The 19,970-nt window shown below is 41.8% G+C and overlaps 2 protein-coding genes across 2 annotated transcripts; one reads left to right on the top strand and one right to left on the bottom strand.

Annotated features, from left to right (window-relative positions):
• Positions 1 to 5,072: 5,072 nt before the first annotated feature.
• On the bottom strand, positions 5,073 to 6,319 carry LOC144518948 (uncharacterized). Its single transcript, XM_078251832.1, has 3 exons — positions 6,283 to 6,319; positions 5,975 to 6,128; positions 5,073 to 5,838 (listed from the first exon to the last, which is right to left on the bottom strand). The coding sequence occupies exons 1-3, from the start codon at positions 6,317 to 6,319 to the stop codon at positions 5,262 to 5,264; spliced, it is 768 nt and encodes a 255-aa protein (XP_078107958.1). The 3' UTR covers positions 5,073 to 5,261.
• A 2,470-nt stretch (positions 6,320 to 8,789) lies between these two features.
• On the top strand, positions 8,790 to 10,371 carry LOC144518949 (uncharacterized). Its single transcript, XM_078251833.1, has 4 exons — positions 8,790 to 8,984; positions 9,076 to 9,127; positions 9,275 to 9,425; positions 9,554 to 10,371. The coding sequence occupies exons 2-4, from the start codon at positions 9,088 to 9,090 to the stop codon at positions 10,128 to 10,130; spliced, it is 768 nt and encodes a 255-aa protein (XP_078107959.1). The 5' UTR covers positions 8,790 to 8,984; positions 9,076 to 9,087; the 3' UTR covers positions 10,131 to 10,371.
• The last annotated feature ends 9,599 nt before the right edge of the window (positions 10,372 to 19,970 follow it).

Below are 19,970 nucleotides of genomic sequence, written 5' to 3' on the forward strand. Positions count from 1 at the left end.
GACTTTTTTTTTATTTTTTATTTTTTATTTTTTTTGGAATATGTTTATCTCCTGTGTGAAACATTCACCTACTCTAGCCCCTACAACGTGTTTCCACTATGGAGATAATAGACATAAACTAAATAGTTTGTGTTTCTATTATGCAGACGTGATGGACCGCAGTACCCAAACTACACACATGGACCAACAAAGGTCACAGGCCTGACAGCACAAACCCACAATGCCGTGCCTTCTTTTGCTGAACCTCCAGGATAGAGAGGCAGATGGGGGAAGTGAAACAGAGAGATTCAAGAAGGACCATGAGGTAATACAGTATGAATATCTGACACAGTCATCTAAACTCCTGCGGCTTCTCCTTTCTCGCCACAACAACAGAGGCAATATCTAATGTCTATCAGGAGTGAGTGTGAGAGAGTGCATCTTTAGATGGTGTGAACGAAAGTAACCCTATAGCCTGAACATGTTGTTCTCTGGAAGAATTTGGATTTTGGTTAGGTCACGATGATCTTACCCCTCCATACAGGCAAACATCTGCTTAGATGAATCAGCGAGGTTACTACAGTTAGCATCTGTGGGTGAAGAGTTGTTGAACTGGACGTTCAAGTTCACAATTGAGTTTTTTTTCTGCAGCATTTACCCCATCATCTAGTTCTGAATCAGAGTGCTATCAGCTGATTGGGGGATGTGTGTGGACAGAGCTAAATGTCTGAGTAGGTCTGCCTTGTTTATAGCATCGTCTCACTGTATTAAAGCGGTCACATGGTTTGATGCAGCAGATCATGCATGTCCATCAAAAAAGTAACCTTGAGTCACATTCCCTCCTGCTGTCATTCCCTGTACAATGCTAGGGTAAGCTAAGTGTATCCTTTTAGGCTAAAGGACAAAAGCCTCATGTCTACCAAGGAGTTCAGAAACGTGGTTGGTTGGCAACATGTTCCTTAATGTTCACAAATATTTTATTTGTGCGAGTATTATTTTAAATCAGCGTAAAGTACATCTAATTAAAGGATTAGCTCGACATTTTAGAAAATGCGTTTGTTGGCTTTCTTGTAGAGACTTTGACTGATACCACTGTCATTACTGTGTATTAAAATGAAGCTACAGAACAAAGAGGGGGTGAACAGCTAGTCTGGCTCATAAGAGAAAAAAATGGGCCTACCAACACCTCTAAAGCTCACCAATTAAATAGTCCCAGACATAACACTCTTTAAAATAACAACCTGACGTTTTTACACATAGTTTTTTTGTACAGAACCAACAATCATGATACAATGCATTGCTTAGGTGCTGCTTTTACCTCTGGACAGAGCCAGGCTAGCTGCTTCCCTTGTTTCTATTCTTCATATTAACTGTCAGGGTTCGTATGGGTGCTTGGAATCCTTGGAAATGCTTGAATTTTGATGTTGTGTTTTCAAGGTTTGAAAAGTGCTTACATTTTGGATAAAATGCTTGAAAATGCTTGAAATTGTAACTGTATTTCTTTCACGACAAATACTTATCTAACTGAAATAGTTTGTTTATTAAATGGAGAAATAAAATGTTGGAGAGCTTAAAATGAAACCTGCTCGCTTGTGCATGTGTGACTGCGATCTGCCAGTCTGTTTCCATATGTGACTCCGCCCCCTGTTCAGGTCCCATCCCCTGACCAATCGGCTATCCTAACCTTAACCACTCAAGGTAAAATGCCTAACCCCAACCAATCGTGCTGCTTCGTAGGGCGGGTCTTGGCGTGGCCATAGTGGGATTCGTAATATCGCCGGCAGGTTGTCATTTCAATGAACATTGGCTGGAAGATGAAAAATACACATTATGGCTTAAACGGGGACAAACCCCATGAGTTGCCTCTCGTAAAGTCTGCAAAAAAGACGTGCAGCTTTTCACAATGGCCGAGTCTGCGCTCTCGAGTCACATGAAGGGTAAGACTTTTCAAGTTAGCCAACCGAAGTAGCGCCTATTTGTTTACACTAGTAACTGCTAGCTAGGAATTCGCAGACTTAAGGCCATTTTATAGTCGTGCGTAAAATCAACGACGTAGCCCCGCAGACCCCTCTGCGTCTACGCCGGACCCTACACCGTAGCCTGACGTGCACCTCTCGAAAAATGTAACTACACGTCGCAGCGACGCACGTCGCAGCGACGCACGTCGCTCGGCTGTGGCTTGGTAGAGTTGCATTTCCCCCGGCTCATTTCCTGGTTCTCCTTCTCCATAAACAACATGAAATCAAGGAGAGGGTTAACTTTTCCTGCTCCAGATTTCCCACCGTAGTCAGAAAGAACAGGGGAGACACTTTTGTTTCTCTCACTATGACTCTAGAGTCGGTACTCGCTCCAAAGTTAATCGCCGTCACTCTCTCACGTCTCCCTCGCTCTATCACCCACTCCCCACAAACACACATGCTGGCTCGAAGCATACACCAGCGCACAAGTAAAAACATCAGGCCACTTACGTAGGCTACGGCGAGAGCTCTGCGTGGAGCCTTCGCACAACTGTAAAACGGCCTTTAGTGACTGAGAGTACTTGGTGTGATAATGTAATGTTAGTGTAACCAAGGGTTTCTTATACTGTCTAGACTCAGGTCAAAGAGTATATAAGTTACTTCTATACTCTTTGCTCAGGTTTGGCTGTAAAATAAAGACACAGGCTTCCAATGCTGGAACCAAGACGGCACTGCACGTCTCACTTTATTCAACCCCGACACAGTCGTACGTCAGAAAATACAACACTTTATCCACTTCCATTTTTCTCGTCACAATAAAAGCTCTATGTTAACTGTAACTTCCTCTTAAGCCTCAACTGACAGGTTACACAATAAAATACCTTATATTAGTATTGCATGTCCGTTATGACACGTTCATTTGGGGAATATGCAGTGAACGTAGCCAAAGTTACATCAAAGTAATTATAATGTTAACTACCCACAAATTAAAACCTGCGAACGTTAGCCCAGTGCATAACAACAGTCGTTGATTGCTGAACAGAAATCGTGTCAGATGGAGTGTCATACAACGATACTAGTAAGTAGCCTACTGTAAGGTTGAGGATGGCCTTATGCAATATTTACACTGCATTATTCCAGTAGATAAATGTATATGTCTTGGCAATGAAATACATTTTTTTTTCAATTACATAATATAGGCTATTTATCAGGCATGTGCCTGTGCACTGTCAGTCTTCTGGGTTAAAATGGAATTACAAGTTGTTGTTGCACTGTCTCAGATTTTGTTCAAACCTTGTCTATATCGAGAATGTGTCCCAAAACCAAGGCCTGTGAATATATTTCTGTTCAAATCCTATGTCTTTATATTTTCAGCCCTTGGAATTACTTCAGTTTTACAGCCTGAAAATCACAATATCTGGGAAGCAATATTTGGACATCAATATAGGATATATTAAGTAAATAAGTATTATTCATAGGCAGCCCAAACTTTGTAGGGTGGAAGACAAACGTGTCAATATGACTGAACTATTACAAGTTTGTACGGTATGCCCTAGATTTGGAAAAAAAAGTGTGAAAAGACTGACATTAGGGGTGGCATAAATTTTGAGCAAAATCTAAGAGGGTGCAGCACTTGTTTTCCTAAAGGTGATAATTCAGGGTTAGTGAAGTGAACCTGTCTAGTGATTTTGTTTGGGGTAATTGTTTTTACATTGAATCAGGCAGGTGAGATAGCAAGCAAAGTCTACTTAGACAGTGATAGTGATACATTTTGAAAAATAAAACTTGTGTTTTACTTAAATATCTGATCCTTCTGCTATTACGGAACACAATTTTGGCTGTTTATAGCATTATCTCTTTTAATGTGATTAAAAACACTAAATAATATTTTTGACTATATTGGTATGTATTTTATGGTGGTGTAAGGTGCTGGAAAAAGCTTTAAAATGTACCTTGAAAGTGCTTGAAAAGTGCTTGATTTTGACCTTGGAAAAGGTGTACGAACCCTGAACTGTACTGACAGGAGAGTGGCATCCATCTTCATCTAACTCTTTCTGCAGACATTGCAAACTCTTATCAAGACAAAATACTTGTAATAGAGTAGAGTAAGAAAACTACAAGAAAGGGGAAATAGTTGGGTCATTAATCCAGTGAAACTCAGTAAGCATTTATTTTTAATAGATCAGCAAAGTTTTTACATGCCGATTTGGTACATAACCAAAAACATGGTCACCTCACATAATCAGACATAATAAGAAATCAGAGCTGTGTGTGTGCTTGGAGGGTTAATGGTGAGCGTAGTCTGTGGCAGCTGGGGGCAGAACAGAGGAATGTTGTTTGCCACTGGGTAAGGCAGCGTGGGAGCGATCTGGCAGCAGGGATGGAGGCACGAAAGGAAGACTAAAAAAACAAGGTGGATGCAGCATGAAGCAGGATGTGTTTATGTGAACTTCTAGACTTGCAGAGACAAACCTGAACATGCCCCTTCCAAGACCCAAAACTAAATCTTACAGGGGCGTGGCGGGGGGGCATTTGCAACTTGAACAAACAAGAAAGGATTTTATCCCTACTTATGTGGAACTAATATAGAAAGTGTCTTATAACTGTCAAAAGTGAAATCCATGCATTGAAAATGTTGCCCATATCTGCACATGAATATATGCGATGAAGCTCTATATGTTAGCCAGATGCCCCTAATTCTTTTCAACGATTCTTGTTTCATCCAGTCAAGTCCAAAAAAATAACCAGTGTTTTTTTTATGTTTTCATGTATGAGACATTTGTGAATGTGTGAATTTGATCAAGTTCAAAAGAAAATAATTGTCAAAAAAGTGTTTATATGAACAGCATATGCTTGTATAGCTGATTTATCAGACCATTTAATTATCTAGGTGTGAGTAACCACATTGGACTCAGTGTTTCTAGTTTCCATTACCACATTTAACCACACTGTAATTGTTGTTTTTCATTTTTCTTCATTTTAAAATGAAGTAGATATACTGTTGTCATTTGCCTTAATTTGCAAGAAAAACGTTTGGCATCCTCAAACCTTACCTAACACTCATTAAATAACATAACAGACTCACAAGTTTATGTTTGGCTTTTACTTTATTTCCATAATATAACAAGAACACAGTGTACGGTGACAGACCATGTTATTTATCTAATACTTTACTGTGTAAATGTATATTGAAGACATCTTCAACTTTCAAAACGTTTGACTTTTTGTTGTCATATTGTTAAAACATGGACGTGTTCCTGGGATCAGAGAATAGTGTTTCTTTAGATGTAGGTTCTTTCTGTTTAACAGGAGAGGGAGGTTGACTTAGATGGTCTTGACAAAATATTCATAGAGGGAGGTGAGCTTGGCCTGGAGGTCCTGGGCATGGGGGTCCAGGTTTTCCCTCACCGCATCAACATAGGGGGCAGCCATTTCTTTCACCTGCTGGACTCTCTGAGTCAGCTCACCTTGCACCTTCTCGGTCACGGGCGCCACGCTCTCCTTGAAGTCACTCAGGTGCTGGTCCACCTTCAGCTTCAGGTCATCGGTGTAGGGGCCCAGCTGAGCCTGCAGATCCTTCACACTCTGCTCCAGGCTGGCCTTCAGCTCCTCGGTCTTCTCCTTCAGGGTGGTCCTCAGGGCTTCAGTGTCCACGGAGTCTGCGTATGGTGCCAGCTCCTGTTTGAGCTGCTCCACTCTCTGCTGGATCTGGGCCTTCATGTCCTCGGTGTAGGGCTGCAGCTTGTCTTTGGCGGTGTTCAGCTCCTGGATCATACGCTCTCTCAGCACGTCAGTCTCAGTGGTGACTTTGACGATCAGGTCCTGGGCTGCAGGGGGAAGCTGCTCCTGCAGGGTGACTGCATACTTGCTGGCAACATCGGCACTCTCTGTCAGACGGGCACTGTACAAGAGAATGAGTTTTGTCTTTAGTTCATATTCTATTGAGCAGGAATTGCATGTCAGTTACCACTATCCATTATTAGTTTTTACTTCATTTGCATAGCAACAATGAGTCACACTGGTCTTTTCTGACCTACCTGACATCCTGTCCAAACTGAGACTTCCTGATCATCTGGAGTGTGTCATCTGCTGTCTGGGTGGCCTTGGCAACATAGTCCCAGAAGGCATCAGTCAGCACATCCAGCTGTGGCTTGGGTGCATCAGCATATAAAAGGTTGGCATGACTGCCTGCTGGATAGACACAAGAACAGGTTGAAGAACAGTTGAGATTTAAGGCATTTGTACTAGTACACATGTACCCTTAGCAAGGCTTGCAGTTATTTATCTCAATCATATTTTGTTATGCTAAAAAAGAATAATGATATTTTGCCATCATACTCACCACTGAAAAGGGCTACGATGAGCACAACGAGGACCTTCATGGTTCTTAGACCTTATAACAAGGAGATACAAAGATGGTTAGCACAGCATGTTCACCAAGAAATATTTCTGAAATAAAAAGCTCAGCTGCTACACTGAGCCAATTCTTCATCATCTTACCTGAGTTTGCGAGTGTATCTGCAAGTCCACTTGGCTGCGATGGTGTTCAGCTGGTGTGGTTCTGCAGCTTATATAGTAAGCCAGACTGTAATGATCCCAAAGTCCAGGGTGCTAGTGCCTTGCTGTCACCTTGCCTCACCCTGCTATCCTCACGACACCCTGTGCCATACAATCCACGCAGCACGTACGCACAAGCTCATACTGTTAAACACACTGAGTACATTATATTTTCTGCACATTCATATATCAGTGAATATCTGCCAGATACCAGTTTTCTTTACCTTACTTAGTGTATATGACCTAAATGTATGTGTGATTCATCAGTGTTAGAGTGTGACAAAATCCTTAAGTTGAACCTTAAATGAACCTTGTCCTCAGAAGCCTATGTGTAATCACTTAGCTGTTAGCTTTTAGTGGCCTCAGCTAACTCTCTGCCAAGATCTCCTTAATTTCTTTGTTGTCTAGTTTTGATTAGATGTACAGTGGTTGATTTATTGTCTCTACTAGCTTGACCTGTTGCCAGCTAACGTCACGGTAAATCATAGTTCTAGTTTCTGTGTCAGTCGTGTGTCAGTTTGGCCAAAGGTTAGCGGACCCAAACACTGTCAGCTTCTAAAGGACAAAGTAGCTGCTGTTTCACACCAGACATACCATAGTTCACTTCTCTGAAACCAATTTTAATGAGCAGCATTTTAGTTACATGTATTTGGAAACATCCGACACAGTGTTAGTGTGTGAAACTAGAACATTTTATTGAAAAGACTTTGATCCTTTGATCCTGACAGTACTTCAAGACTTTCATACAGGTGTTCTGTCCTGCTTCTTTTGGTATTTTTAAATGTGCGTTCCAAGAAGAAGTTTGAGGAATGTAGATTTGTTATATGCACTTAGAATTTCTTTCAGCACCGGATCTTCCAAATCTATTGGGTATTTTTGTTTACATTTGTCAAAGTAATTACGTAATTGCAAATACCTATAGAAATCCTGTTGATCTAAAGAAAACTCTTCTTTTAAAGTTTGGATGTCCTTTAGTGGAGAATGTTGTGATCCCTCTTTCTATCCATGGTTTAAATCTAAGATCTAGTTGATTGGGTTTAAAGTCGGGGTCATGTGCACTTCATCTAATTATCTGTAATTTATCCAATAATTTATATTCTGTGTTAACTGTGTTCCAAACTTTGAGCTGAAACTTTAGCCATGGAATTTTCATTGTATCTATTATTTGTAACCAATCCTCCTTTCTTGTCCCTGTTGCGTTCTGAGTTTTCCTACTTGACTTCTTACTAGCCCTATATCGATGTCGATATAATATCGATATGTTGCCCAGCCCTACATTGAAGACCCCTGTTTTAGAGATAATTATGTCCAAACTGTTTCACTGCTATAAAATGAAGTCAAACCTCCAACAGAAGACCCTGAATCTAAAGAGAGCTTCTTGTTTACTGTCGTCCAGGTTGTATACAGGGTATTCAGTGCATCAGATTTGAGTATTCATTTTGTAGCTTCTTGCCCTTGTTGAGATTAAATTGAGCAGTTTTTTTTAACCATCAAATACAGTTTTTCAACAGATCTGACACCCTGTCATGTAAAAGAAAAATGTGCTTTTGTGTGATGTGTTCAGTCACTGTGAAGTGTTTCAGAGGTTTGCTCCCCCTCTTTGTAGTGCTTGAATGGCCCTGTCCTCATGAGAGAGATTTGTGTTACTTCAATAGTGCAAAAGTTGACAAAAGACCTTCTGTCTGATAACTCTTTCTTCTTACAGCCCCTATCTATTTATGCCACCTTCTCAGTGAGAGTGACAACACTATGTGCTCTTAAATAGTTGCCCATCTTCCTGTTACTCTAAAAATAAACCTCAACATCTGCAATGAGTTCCAGTATGAAGGCCTGACATTTAAATGTGTCAGGAAAATACAGTAATATTTTTTACAGCCAAATGGAAAATATTGTACCGCAAAAGTGCCTTTTTTACTGATTGACTTACACAAAATTATACTTGCTGGATTCTGTAAAAAAGATTGCATTATGTATGATTATAGTAAGCCTCTTTTATAAGAACACTTAAAAAAAAAACATTGTAGTGCCATGTGCTCCTTTAATCACGTTGCTTAACCCTAATATTATAATACAAAGTCCACTAGTGTAAGCATACCAAGGTTATCTGGAGTTATCTGCAGCCTGTTAGCACACGTACAGCGTGGATAGTTAATTACTATTTCTGAAATGCTTTCTAGAGAGGGGTCAGAGGAGAACTAGTGCAAGGAGTAAGATGGGGTTAATAGTTATGAAATTCCCAAAAGCCACATAACCTCTGTATACTGTAAAAAAATTGTGTCAGTGTGTCTGCATGTAGCCTTAGCAGTCAGTGATAGTAGCCTAGAGAAGCAGCAGAAACAGGAAGCGAGCCATTGTGACAACATGGAAGGGACTCCTGGACTTTGGGCTCTTGACTACAACAGTCATGTGGCTTAGTATATATACATGGAAGCGCCAGTCTAATGCACTCGCAAACACGCTCAACTCTGAGGACACACAAGTCAAAAGCAGGTGGGAATTACAATACATTTCAAAACAAATATAAATGTTGCAACATTTTCAATGCAGCTTAAAAGTTAACTGGATCATAAATGTTTTTCAGCAAGACACAATCATGAAGGTGTTCATTGTATTGGCCGTTGCAGCGCTGTCTGGTAAGTTGCAAGCTTTTGGTTTTTGACTTGTCTTTACTATATTGGCAAAACTATACAGCATTGCTTCAGCAACTAAAAGCTGTCAAAATGAACTGAATGGCTGAAAACCTGCACTCTTCTCAAGCTGTTCTTGTTTCCATCCAACAGGCTGTCATGCCAACCTTTTCTATGCTGATGCACCCAAGCCACAGCTGGAAGTGCTGACTGATGCTTTCTGGGATTACATTGCCAAGGCCACCCAAACAGCTGATGACACCCTCCAGATGATCAGGAAATCACAGTTTGGACAGGAAGTCAAGTAAGTTGTGTGACACACATGACCATGGTGACTGGGCCTATTAGTGGCATGTATCACATGTTGATTAAAATCAATATGGTATTGCACAAACCCCTGATGGTCCAACCATTACTTTATCTGTCTTCTAGTGCTCGCCTGGCAGACAGCACTGACATAGCCAGCAAGTATGCAGTCACCCTGCAGGAGCAGCTTTCCCCAGCAGCCCAGGACCTGATGACCAAGATCACAGCAGAGGCTGAGGTGCTGAGAAATGTGCTGACCCAGGAGCTGACTACTGTCAGGGACAAGTTGGAGCCCTACACCGAGGACATGAAGGCCCAGATCCAGCAGAAAGTGGAGCAGCTCAAACAGGAGCTGGCACCATACGCAGACTCCCTGGACTCTGAGGCCCTGAGAACCACCCTGATGCAGAAGAGCGATGATCTAAAGACCAACTTGGAGCAGAGTGTGAAGGATCTGCAGGCTCAGCTGGGGCCCTACACCGATGACCTGAAGCTGAAGGTGGACCAGCACCTGCAGAACTTCCAAGATAGCGTGGCCCCCATGTCCGAGAAGGTCCAGATTGAGCTGAGTCAGAGAGCCAATCTGGTGAAACAGATGGTGGCCCCCTATGCTGAGGACCTGAGGGAAAAGCTGGACCCCTATGCTCAAGACCTTCAGGACCAACTCATGTCCCTCTACCAATCCTTTGTTGAAGACAAATAAGTCAACCTCCACACCTGCTCCATCATTTATCTGGCTTTGTTTGGTCTACTTCTGTTTGAAGCATGAAATAACAAAATTGCACTGTATACCAAATTAAACTAATATTTATTGCTTGACGCAAAGCAAAACATTGCACTTGTCCAAAATGTAAATACTAAGTTTTTATTGTGTGTTGTGAAGTTCAAAGCTGTAACTTTTTTGTAATTTCTGTAAGTTATAGAAAATAAAAAGATGAATCTGGAAAATATGTATTTGTATTTGTAGTATTTTACAGAATATGAAAATCTACAATAAATCTAATCACACTTTTATTACAACATAATCTGTTTTATAGCACACAGTGTATTGGAAAGACATCCTGAAAGTACACAGCACTAACAAAGTGGGATTATTATATAAACATATAGAGGATCTACTATGATCACAAGCCACAGTGAGAAATGTGCTGTTTTTTTCCCCAGGAGGCAACTAGTATTTCTCCTGTGTCTCAACATGTCCCCAGCTCCACAGTTTCGCCTTCTTCTTTATCCAAAGGGCAGACTGTTCTTATTCTGGTACTTGTCAATGCTTGCCATGAAACTGCACCTTCCCGGTGTCAGCAATAAAATCGAGAAATGGCTGTGAGAATGACCAAGAGAGGCCTATACAAGTCAGTTTTGGATTCATCCCATTAGATTTCATATAAAACAAAAAGTGTGTTGCTCTAAAAATCTGATGCAATTTTAATGTATTCTATTTTAAAGTGACTTATTTGTTTTGACGGTGCTTTGAAAACCACAGAATTTTTTTGTCATAAGAAACTAAAATTGTGCAACTTCTTATTAAATATACAACATAAAGCCTTATCCTCCCTCTATTGACAGTGCTAGCATCCAACGTGGAGGGTCAGAGTCCAATGACAATACTACATTTACACTCACATGCACACAGACAATGCATATTTGTTCCCTGGTTACATCAAAACAGACACCGCAAAAACTGCACTGAAACAATGTGTTAGTCATTTTTGAGATATCTATCTCAAGTAAAATCACTAATTATTAACTTTATCCTTGTGGGGATATTGAAGGGAGAGTGTCTTTGTTTGACAGAGAATAACTTGTTTTTGACTGATTCTTCATAAGGCCGCAGTGAGAAATAAACCATGCATTAATAAAAAAAAAAAGCCTAAATGTGTACTTCTTCTAAACTGTAAGTCCCTAGAGGTCAAGTTGCCCTTTTTTAATTGCAGCATTTTAAAGTCCTACATTCAGTGAGACACAAACTATTCAAACTACTGCAAAGCTCTGTGTGACTTTGCAAATGCTAATCTGATCCCACATTTTCATGCCCTGGCCTGTTTTACGCCTGATTAGCACTTGTGTGGGCACCCAGAAGAACTATTCACACTGCAGTCAAAACAGCCAAAAGGCATTGTTAAGGCCTTGATCCTAACAGCCACTTTTACAGAAGGCCTAGTGTCCGTCCAATTTAAACTCTACGACACAGACCACTGAGAGGAGGGAGGCGTTGTTTGACACACACAAGTTTCTTTGAACAAGACCCATCTTGCTCTAATCACTGTAGTGACAAACAGAGGTTCAGTGTTGTTTTGATGTAGATAGGAGGTTGCTACAAGACTGTTGCTGCTGGTTTGATAAGCAGATCGGTGCCAGCGGAGATTAAATGGTTGTCTCGTGTCGATGAGTCGTGGTAGATGCTCTCAGGCTGTTGTTTGCTCCACCTTGTTGTTCCCTATCAGCTGGTCTGGTTTCAGAACAGGATGGTTATGAGATGTTCTTGGGGAAGTGAATCCCTTAAATATATTACAATCTAACAGCCCTATAAAAAATACGTGAAGCAGCACCATTGTAATGTTAAACCTACATTGTGTAATTTTTTGAGTTGATTCTTAGCAAAAAAACCTTTCTTCTTTCACAAATATGTACTCATTCATGTGTAATTACTTCCACCAACTAATCAAAGTATTCTCGTAGCGTAGAATCTGACATTCAGAATCATTCAGAATACAGACGAGCGACTTGCTCGAATGACGCCAGTCATGTAGCGCCTCCATCTTTAAAATGCATTAGCCAAAGAGGGACATACCTCCGCCTTTCGCACTCTTACACCTATTGGCAGAGCGATTACGCACCAGGGAAGCAAAAAAGAGAATTAAAACGACAACCCGACAGGCAAAGCAATAAGACCAAAGTTAATATTGGAGTGGCTAGAACAGCTGCGTGTAAACGGTGGAGAGAGCTAATTTCGGGTTCGGCCACCGTAGGAGGAAGGGCTAGAAAGTAATATTCAGTTGGTTGTCACATACAATTTCACTGCTAGATGGGAGAAATTCTTACAAAATGTAGCTTTAAGCCTGCACCTTCCTCTGGCCCAAATATTTTCAATCTTGCCCAACATTACTGTCTTTAAAAGGCATGATGGGCCTCACTTTAAAGCTATCATATGAAACTAGATGATCTCAGGAATCCATTTGGTACCAACTAATTACAAGTTTGTCGGGATAGGGGCTAAATAACACTCCATAGTTAGGCTGAATTTAGGGGAACAGGAAAAACTGGCATGGCCATTTTCACAGGGGTCCCTTGACTTCTCACCTCGATATTTGCATGAAAATTGATTCTTCTTCTAAAAAATGGCTATTACTGGAAAGCTGAGCCCAAACGTATTCATACTGATGATGTTAGTCCCCATAGTAGCCGTTTTATTGTAGTGAGATCATTTTTTGATACTTGACATCACTGTATAAATGTTCTCTATATCTGTATTAGTGTCTGTGTCCAAACTGGCAGCGACAGATGCCGCCCACCAAGAGCATGGGTCTGTCCGAGGTTTCTGCCTTAAGGAAGTTTTTCCTCACCACTCAAGGTTTCTGCCTAAAAGGAAGTTTTTCTCAACACTGTTGCACCAAATGCTTGTTCGTGGGAAATTGTTGGGTCTGTCTGAATTATAGTGTGGTCTAGACCTACTTTATCTGTGAAGTGTCTTCATATAACTCTTGTTATGACTTGATACTATAAATAAAATTGAATTGAATTGAATTGAGTCCTATTGTTAATCATCGCAATGCTATTGGATAGTAAATGTGTTTTAGGTCCGGCCATCTGGCAATGAACTCACACAACCTGCGGACTTTACTTAAAGCTCCTCTCTTTGTTGTATTGGACTGGATATGTCAAAATTCAAGTAAGTAAAATTGCTTAAATATTGTTTGTGTTATTATTACAATATCTAGAACATGTATATAATTTTCATTGGAATTATTTGGCCTGGAAAATATCTAGCTCTATAGCTAATCCTTTAGTTTATCTATTGCAACATAATACTCACATGTATTATTTATACATATTTATTTTTACTTTTTCTGTTCCAGAATGCCACCAGCAAAGAGAGGTCTTCTATACCGTGTGCAGGATGTGATTGAAGCCATCCAGAATGGTGAGAATGATTTGGAGATGGAATTAGATGACACTAATGCAAGTGATGAAGAGGCAGATGAACATGCTGGTGAAGTGGATAAAGAGAACCAACAACCCACTTACTGCCCGGCCGGTGATCATGTGGACATCAAGCCACAACCAAACAAACTTGCAGTTAAATACAAGTTCCGCACGAAATCCTGCCACTGGTACATCTACATTTCCTGGCACACCATTATCCTCGCTGTGATCGCCTGGCTCCTCTGCAAAGCTCCCAATATTTCTAGGAAAGAGATACTTAACAGGAGACAGTTTCAGGCACAACTAGAATCCTTTCTCATCCTGGTCAGAATGCATTTCTGCTATTTACCGTTTTTAATATTTTTAATATTTCACTATTTATAATATTTTTTACATGTATCTTAATTGATTTTGTTCTAATCCAATTCAGATAAACACAACTCTCAACACACCAAAGAGAGGGCATCTTTAGGCATTGGGAGTCCAGTAACACAGATGGTGACACAAGGAGTCCTTTGAAGGCTCAGAAGAGACCATTCTAATGTGATGGGAGTCCGCCAAATGGGGTGACAGCCAAAAGGTCATCTGTACACCCCCACAGGATGTACACAAGGACCTAATTGCACATTTCCCAAAGAGAGGACGCTGCCGACACTGCAATAAAGGATACAACAACACTATATATATATGTAATGTTTGTCTTTGCTTTTCAGAGAAAGTTTTGGGGACTGTCATTACAAATGAACATGGCTGAACACTGGGATGAAGATGAAATTCAGTTTTTTTAAATTAATAAATGACTATATATATACTATATATACAAATATTACTGTTGTATGATTACTATTCATGATCCATCCATCTTCTTCATCCGCTTATCCGGGGTCGGGTCGCGGGGGTAGCAGCTCCAGCAGGGGACCCCAAACTTCCCTTTCCCGGGCCACATTAACCAGCTCCGACTGGGGGATCCCGAGGCATTCCCAGGCCAGGTTAGAGATATAATCCCTCCACCTAGTCCTGGGTCTCCCCCGTGGCCTCCTCCCAGCTAGACGTGCCTGGAACACCTCCCTAGGGAGGCGCCCAGGGGGCATCCTTACCAGATGCCCGAACCACCACAACTGGCTCCTTTCGACGCAAAGGAGCAGCGGCTCTACTCCGAGCTCCTCACGGATAACTGAGCTTCTCACCCTATCTCTAAGGGATACGCCAGCTACCCTCCTGAGGAAACCCATTTCGGCCGCTTGTACCCTGGATCTTGTTCTTTCGGTCATGACCCAGCCTTCATGACCATAGGTGAGGGTAGGAACAAAAACTGACCGGTAGGTTGAGAGTTTGCCTTCTGGCTCAGCTCTCTTTTCGTCACAACGGTGCGATAAATTGAATGTAATACCGCACCTGCTGTGCCGATTCTCCAACCAATCTCCCGCTCCATTGTCCCCTCACTCGCGAACAAGACCCCAAGGTACTTGAACTCCTTCACTTGGGGTAAGGACTCATTCCCTACCTGGAGAAGGCACTCCATCGGTTTCCTGCTGAGAACCATGGCCTCCGATTTAGAGGTGCTGATCCTCATCCCAGCTGCTTCACACTCGGCTGCGAACTGATGCAGTGAGTGTTGAAGGTCACAGGCCGATGATGCCATCAGGACCACATCATCTGCAAAAAGCAGCGATGAGATCCCCAGCCCACCGAACTGCAACCCCTCTCCACCCCGACTACGCCTCGATATCCTGTCCATAAATACTACAAACAGGATTGGTGACAAAGCACAGTTCCACGCAATGTTGAAGAGGCGTGTCAACCAAGACAACCCCTCCACACCCAGAGCTTTAAGCATTTCTGGACGGATCTCATCAATTCCTGGGGCTTTGCCACTGTGGAGTTGTTTAACTACCTCAGCAACCTCCACCAGGGAAATTGATGCCAATCCCCCCTCATCCTCCAGCTCTGCCTCTACCATAGAGGGCGTATTAGTCGGATTTAGGAGTTCCTCAAAGTGCTCCTTCCACCGCCCTATTACCTCCTCAGTTGAGGTCAACAGCGTCCCATCCTTACTGTACACAGCTTGGATGGTTCCCCGCTTCCCCCTCCTGAGGTGGCAAACGGTTTTCCAGAAGTACCTTGGTGCCGACCGAAAGTCCTTCTCCATGTCTTCTCCAAACTTCTCCCACACACGCTGCTTTGCCTCTTTCACGGCAGAGGCTGCAGCCCTTCGAGGCCCCTTCGGTACCCTTGCAACTGCCTCCGGAGTCGTCTGGGATAACATATCCCGGAAAGACTCCTTCTTCAATCGGACGGCTTCCCTGACCACCGGTGTCCACCACGGTGTTCGTGGGTTACCGCCCCTTGAGGCACCTAAGACCCTAAGACCACAGCTCCTCACCGCAGCTTTAGCAATGGAAACTTTGAACATTGTCCACTCGGGTTCAATGCCCCCAGCCTCCACAGGGATGCATGAAAAGCTCCGCCGGAGGTGTGAGTTGAAAGTCTGTCGGACAGGGGCCTTCTCCAGACGTTCCCAATTTACCCGCACTACCCGTTTGGGCTTACCAGATCTGTCCAGAGTCTTCCCCCACCCCCTGACCCAACTCACCACCAGATGGTGATTGGTTGACAGCTCCGCCCCTCTCTTCACCCGAGTGTCCAAAACATACGGCCTCAGATCAGATGAAACGATTATAAAATCGATCATTGACCTTTGGCCTAGGGTGCTCTGGTACCAAGTACACTTATGAGCATCCCTATGTTCGAACATGGTATTTGTTATAGACAATCCATGACTAGCACAGAAGTCCAACAACAAACAACCACTCTGGTTTAGATCAGGGAGGCCGTTCCTCCCAATCACGCCTCTCCATGTGTCTCCATCATTACCCACGTGCGTGTTGAAGTCCCCCAGCAGAACTATGGAGTCCCCGACTGGAGCCCCATGCAGGACTCCACTCAAGGTCTCCAAGAAGGCCGAATACTCCGAACTCTTGTTTGGTGCATATGCATAAACAACAGTCAGAGTTTTCCCCCACAACCCGCAGGCGTAGGGAGGCGACCCTCTCGTCCACCGGGTTAAACTCCAACGTAGCAGAGCTCAGCCGGGGGCTTGTGAGTATCCCCACACCCGCCCGGCGCCTCACACCCTGGGCAACTCCGGAGAAGAAAAGAGTCCAACCCCTATCCAGGAGTATGGTTCCAGAACCAAGACTGTGCGTGAGGTAAGCCCCACCAGATCTAACCGGTGGCGCTCCACCTCCCGCACAAGTTCGGCTCCTTCCCCCACAGAGAGGTGACATTCCACGTCCCCAGAGCCAGCCTCTGCTGCCCGGGTCTGGTCCGTCAAGGCCCCTGACCTTCACTGCCACCCATGTGGCAGCGCACCCGACCCCAGCGGTTCCTCCCACAGGTGGTGGGCCCATGGAATGGAGAGATGTCCGCCACGTAGCTTTTTCGGGCTGTGCCCGGCCGGGCTCCGTGGCAAACCCGGCCACCAGACGCTCGCTGACGAGCCCTCCATCTGGGCCTGGCTCCAGACGGGGCCCCCGGGCTTCCTCCGGGCAGGGTCACTTCATCCCTTCCTCGATTTTTCATAGGATTTTTGAACCATTCTTTGTCTGGCCCCTCACCTGAGACCACTTTGCCTTGGGAGACCCTACCAGGAGCACAAAGCTCCAGACAACACAGCCCTCAGGTTCATAGGGACACACAAACCTCTCCACCACGATAAGGTGATGGTTCCCGGAGAAGTAACTATTCATGATATGTACTGTTATGTGACTAAATAAGCAATCAACCCTGCAAATGAACCCTAGGTTGTTCTGTATATTTGTTCAGAAATTGTGAACAGAGATTCTGCTCCCAACTAGGGCCAACGTTGCAATATTACACAATTTCCTTAAAAATGGTGAAAACCCCCTATAATCTGCAGGCCTCCTACAACATCTGAAAGGTGAAAAGGTGCTCATTTCTTTTTATATTTGGGCTTTACACGGTTAAGTACAATTTTATGGTACATGCAGTGTACTTCAATATTATGCTACTTTATATTTCCACTAGATTTCAGAGGGAGATGTTGTACTTTTTACTTTGCTGCACCTAATTAACAGCTTTAGTTCATTTTCAGACTAAGATTTTACATATTAAATAAATGATCAGTTTATAAAATGTGTTTTAGAATAAACCACCACAACACTATTAGGAATTAGTTCAAATAAGCACTACCTCGACCAACTACAACATTAAAGTATAGTGCTTATGTTAATTGTGTATACCTTTAATACTTAAGTTAATTTTGTTGCCAGTACTTTACTTAAGTAACATTTTGAGTAGAGTAATTTTACTTGTAATTAAGTATTTTTACACAGTGGTGTTGCTACTTTTACTAAAGTAAATTATCTGAATACGTCTTCCCCACTGATCTAGGGTTAGTGATTTAACCCCTCTGTCGAGTATTCTTGAGCAACACACTGAACCCCCATGATGAGTGAATGTTTGGGAGGACACCTTGTTATGAAATGCTAGTGGGGGAATGAAACTAAGTACATTTACTCAACTACTGTACTTACATACAATTTTGAGGTATTTGTACTTCAGTATTTTCATTTTATGCTACTCAATACTTCTACTCCACTTTCATAGGCAAATATTGTACTTTGTACTCCCCTACATTTATTTAACAGCTATAGTTACTTTTCAGATTTTACAAACAAAACATATGTTCAGTATAGAAAATATGATGTTTTATAGATATAACCACAGAAAGTATATAAAGCATTTCAAATTTGCTCCACCTCACCTCAGCATTAGACAGCGTTAAAGTACTGTTTACATGTTAATGCATCAATAACAATGGTCCAGTACTATTATGATATAACACTGACATGGCCCATTCTAACAAAGGAATACTTCGAGTATGTTTTGTTGTTGTTTGTTTGATAATACTTTTGTACTTTTACTAAAGAGAAAATTTGAATGCAGGACTTTTATTTGTTTTTGAGTATTTCTATATTGTGGTATCACTACTTTTACTTAAGTAAATGATTTATAATACTGTGTAATGCACCATGCAATACTGGGATGACTGTGTTCCCTGTGCCAATAGAAGAGACTACACTGCCACCCAGTGATGAAACTGTGACAGAGCAGTTTAAGGGCAAAAGTTAGGAGATCTGCAAATTCATTAAAAAACATCACCTGGTACTCATGAATATCAGTAGCAGATTTCATGACAACCCATTGAAAAATTAAAGTATCAATAGTATTAAGATATTTTAGTCCACCAAAGTGACTCACTACAGACTGACATTGCCTTCTCTAGCATTGCTTAAATGTTGTAAGAGTCTCGCCAAACGTATGTTCTTTACCAGGAGACCTTCTTTGATGTCATAATGATCCATTATGTACTGAACTGTGTTGAGTGAAACCAAAACACTTCAATTGTGTAATCATACACATTGTGTGTGGATAGTTGTATTTGACGAAAGTTTTCTGCTGTGCTCAATTGTCTCTACTGCTCATTTAGGTGCCTTAGTGTAGGGTGGGTTAATATTCATCATCCTTCTAACAATATTAGTTTTGCAACAGGCTACTTTATTTTCCAGCCTCGTAATATACCAGTATGTGTGGTGTAACTGACTGTAACTGCTGCCACAAAAACTAAATCAACTGGTTGGAGGGGCTTGTGTCACAAAGTACATAAAGTAAAGAAGAAATGTCACACCTGAGGTCTGCAAACACTTAAATTAAGCTGAAATGTTAGTCCTCAAGTGACGCATAAATGTTGAATAAAATTATTATTATTATTAAATATTCAAATGTCCTTCTTTTTATACTTAGACAAGACAAACTCAGGGGATCACCGCAATTTCAAGTCATCCTGATTTTAATGGTAATGGAAATTATATGGTAATCCATCAAGTGGTAGAGACATTTCATTCAAAACCACAGAAATGTCAACCTAATGGTGGCAATAGAGAAAAGTCAGATGATCACATGTCATTAGGATTCATACTCTGGGCATCATTAATATCTATATCTATCTTAATGGCATTCCATCAGTCCTTTTCTGCTCAGCCCTCGGCTGTATTCTACAGATAGTTATTACCAGGTGTTAATTGCTCTGCGAGAAAATGATTTTACAGTTAATTTTCGTTTATTGTCAGGTGACTATTTTTCGACATACTACATTATCACTTTTTTATCACTTTTTTCGACATACTATACTATGACTTTTGTTCGACATACTATAATATGACTTTTTTATCACATTTTCCGACACACTATACTATCACTTTTTTCAATATACCTTACTAAGACTTTTTAATGGCTTTTTTTGACCTACTATACTATGACTTTTTTTATAATTTTTTTCGACATACTATACTATGACTTTTTTATCACTTTTTTCGGC

This window comes from Sander vitreus, chromosome 6 (assembly GCF_031162955.1).
Source record: "Sander vitreus isolate 19-12246 chromosome 6, sanVit1, whole genome shotgun sequence".
NCBI lineage: Eukaryota > Metazoa > Chordata > Actinopteri > Perciformes > Percidae > Sander > Sander vitreus.

Coding starts and splice junctions, on each gene's coding strand:
- LOC144518948 (XM_078251832.1), bottom strand. CDS start 6,319: ATGAAGGTCCTCGTTGTGCTCATCGTAGCCCTTTTCA. Junction 6,129..6,282: donor GCTCATCGTAGCCCTTTTCA/GTGGTGAGTATG, acceptor GTGTCTATCCAG/CAGGCAGTCATGCCAACCTT. Junction 5,839..5,974: donor CAGTTTGGACAGGATGTCAG/GTAGGTCAGAAA, acceptor TCTCTTGTACAG/TGCCCGTCTGACAGAGAGTG.
- LOC144518949 (XM_078251833.1), top strand. CDS start 9,088: ATGAAGGTGTTCATTGTATTGGCCGTTGCAGCGCTGTCTG. Junction 9,128..9,274: donor GGCCGTTGCAGCGCTGTCTG/GTAAGTTGCAAG, acceptor TCCATCCAACAG/GCTGTCATGCCAACCTTTTC. Junction 9,426..9,553: donor CAGTTTGGACAGGAAGTCAA/GTAAGTTGTGTG, acceptor TCTGTCTTCTAG/TGCTCGCCTGGCAGACAGCA.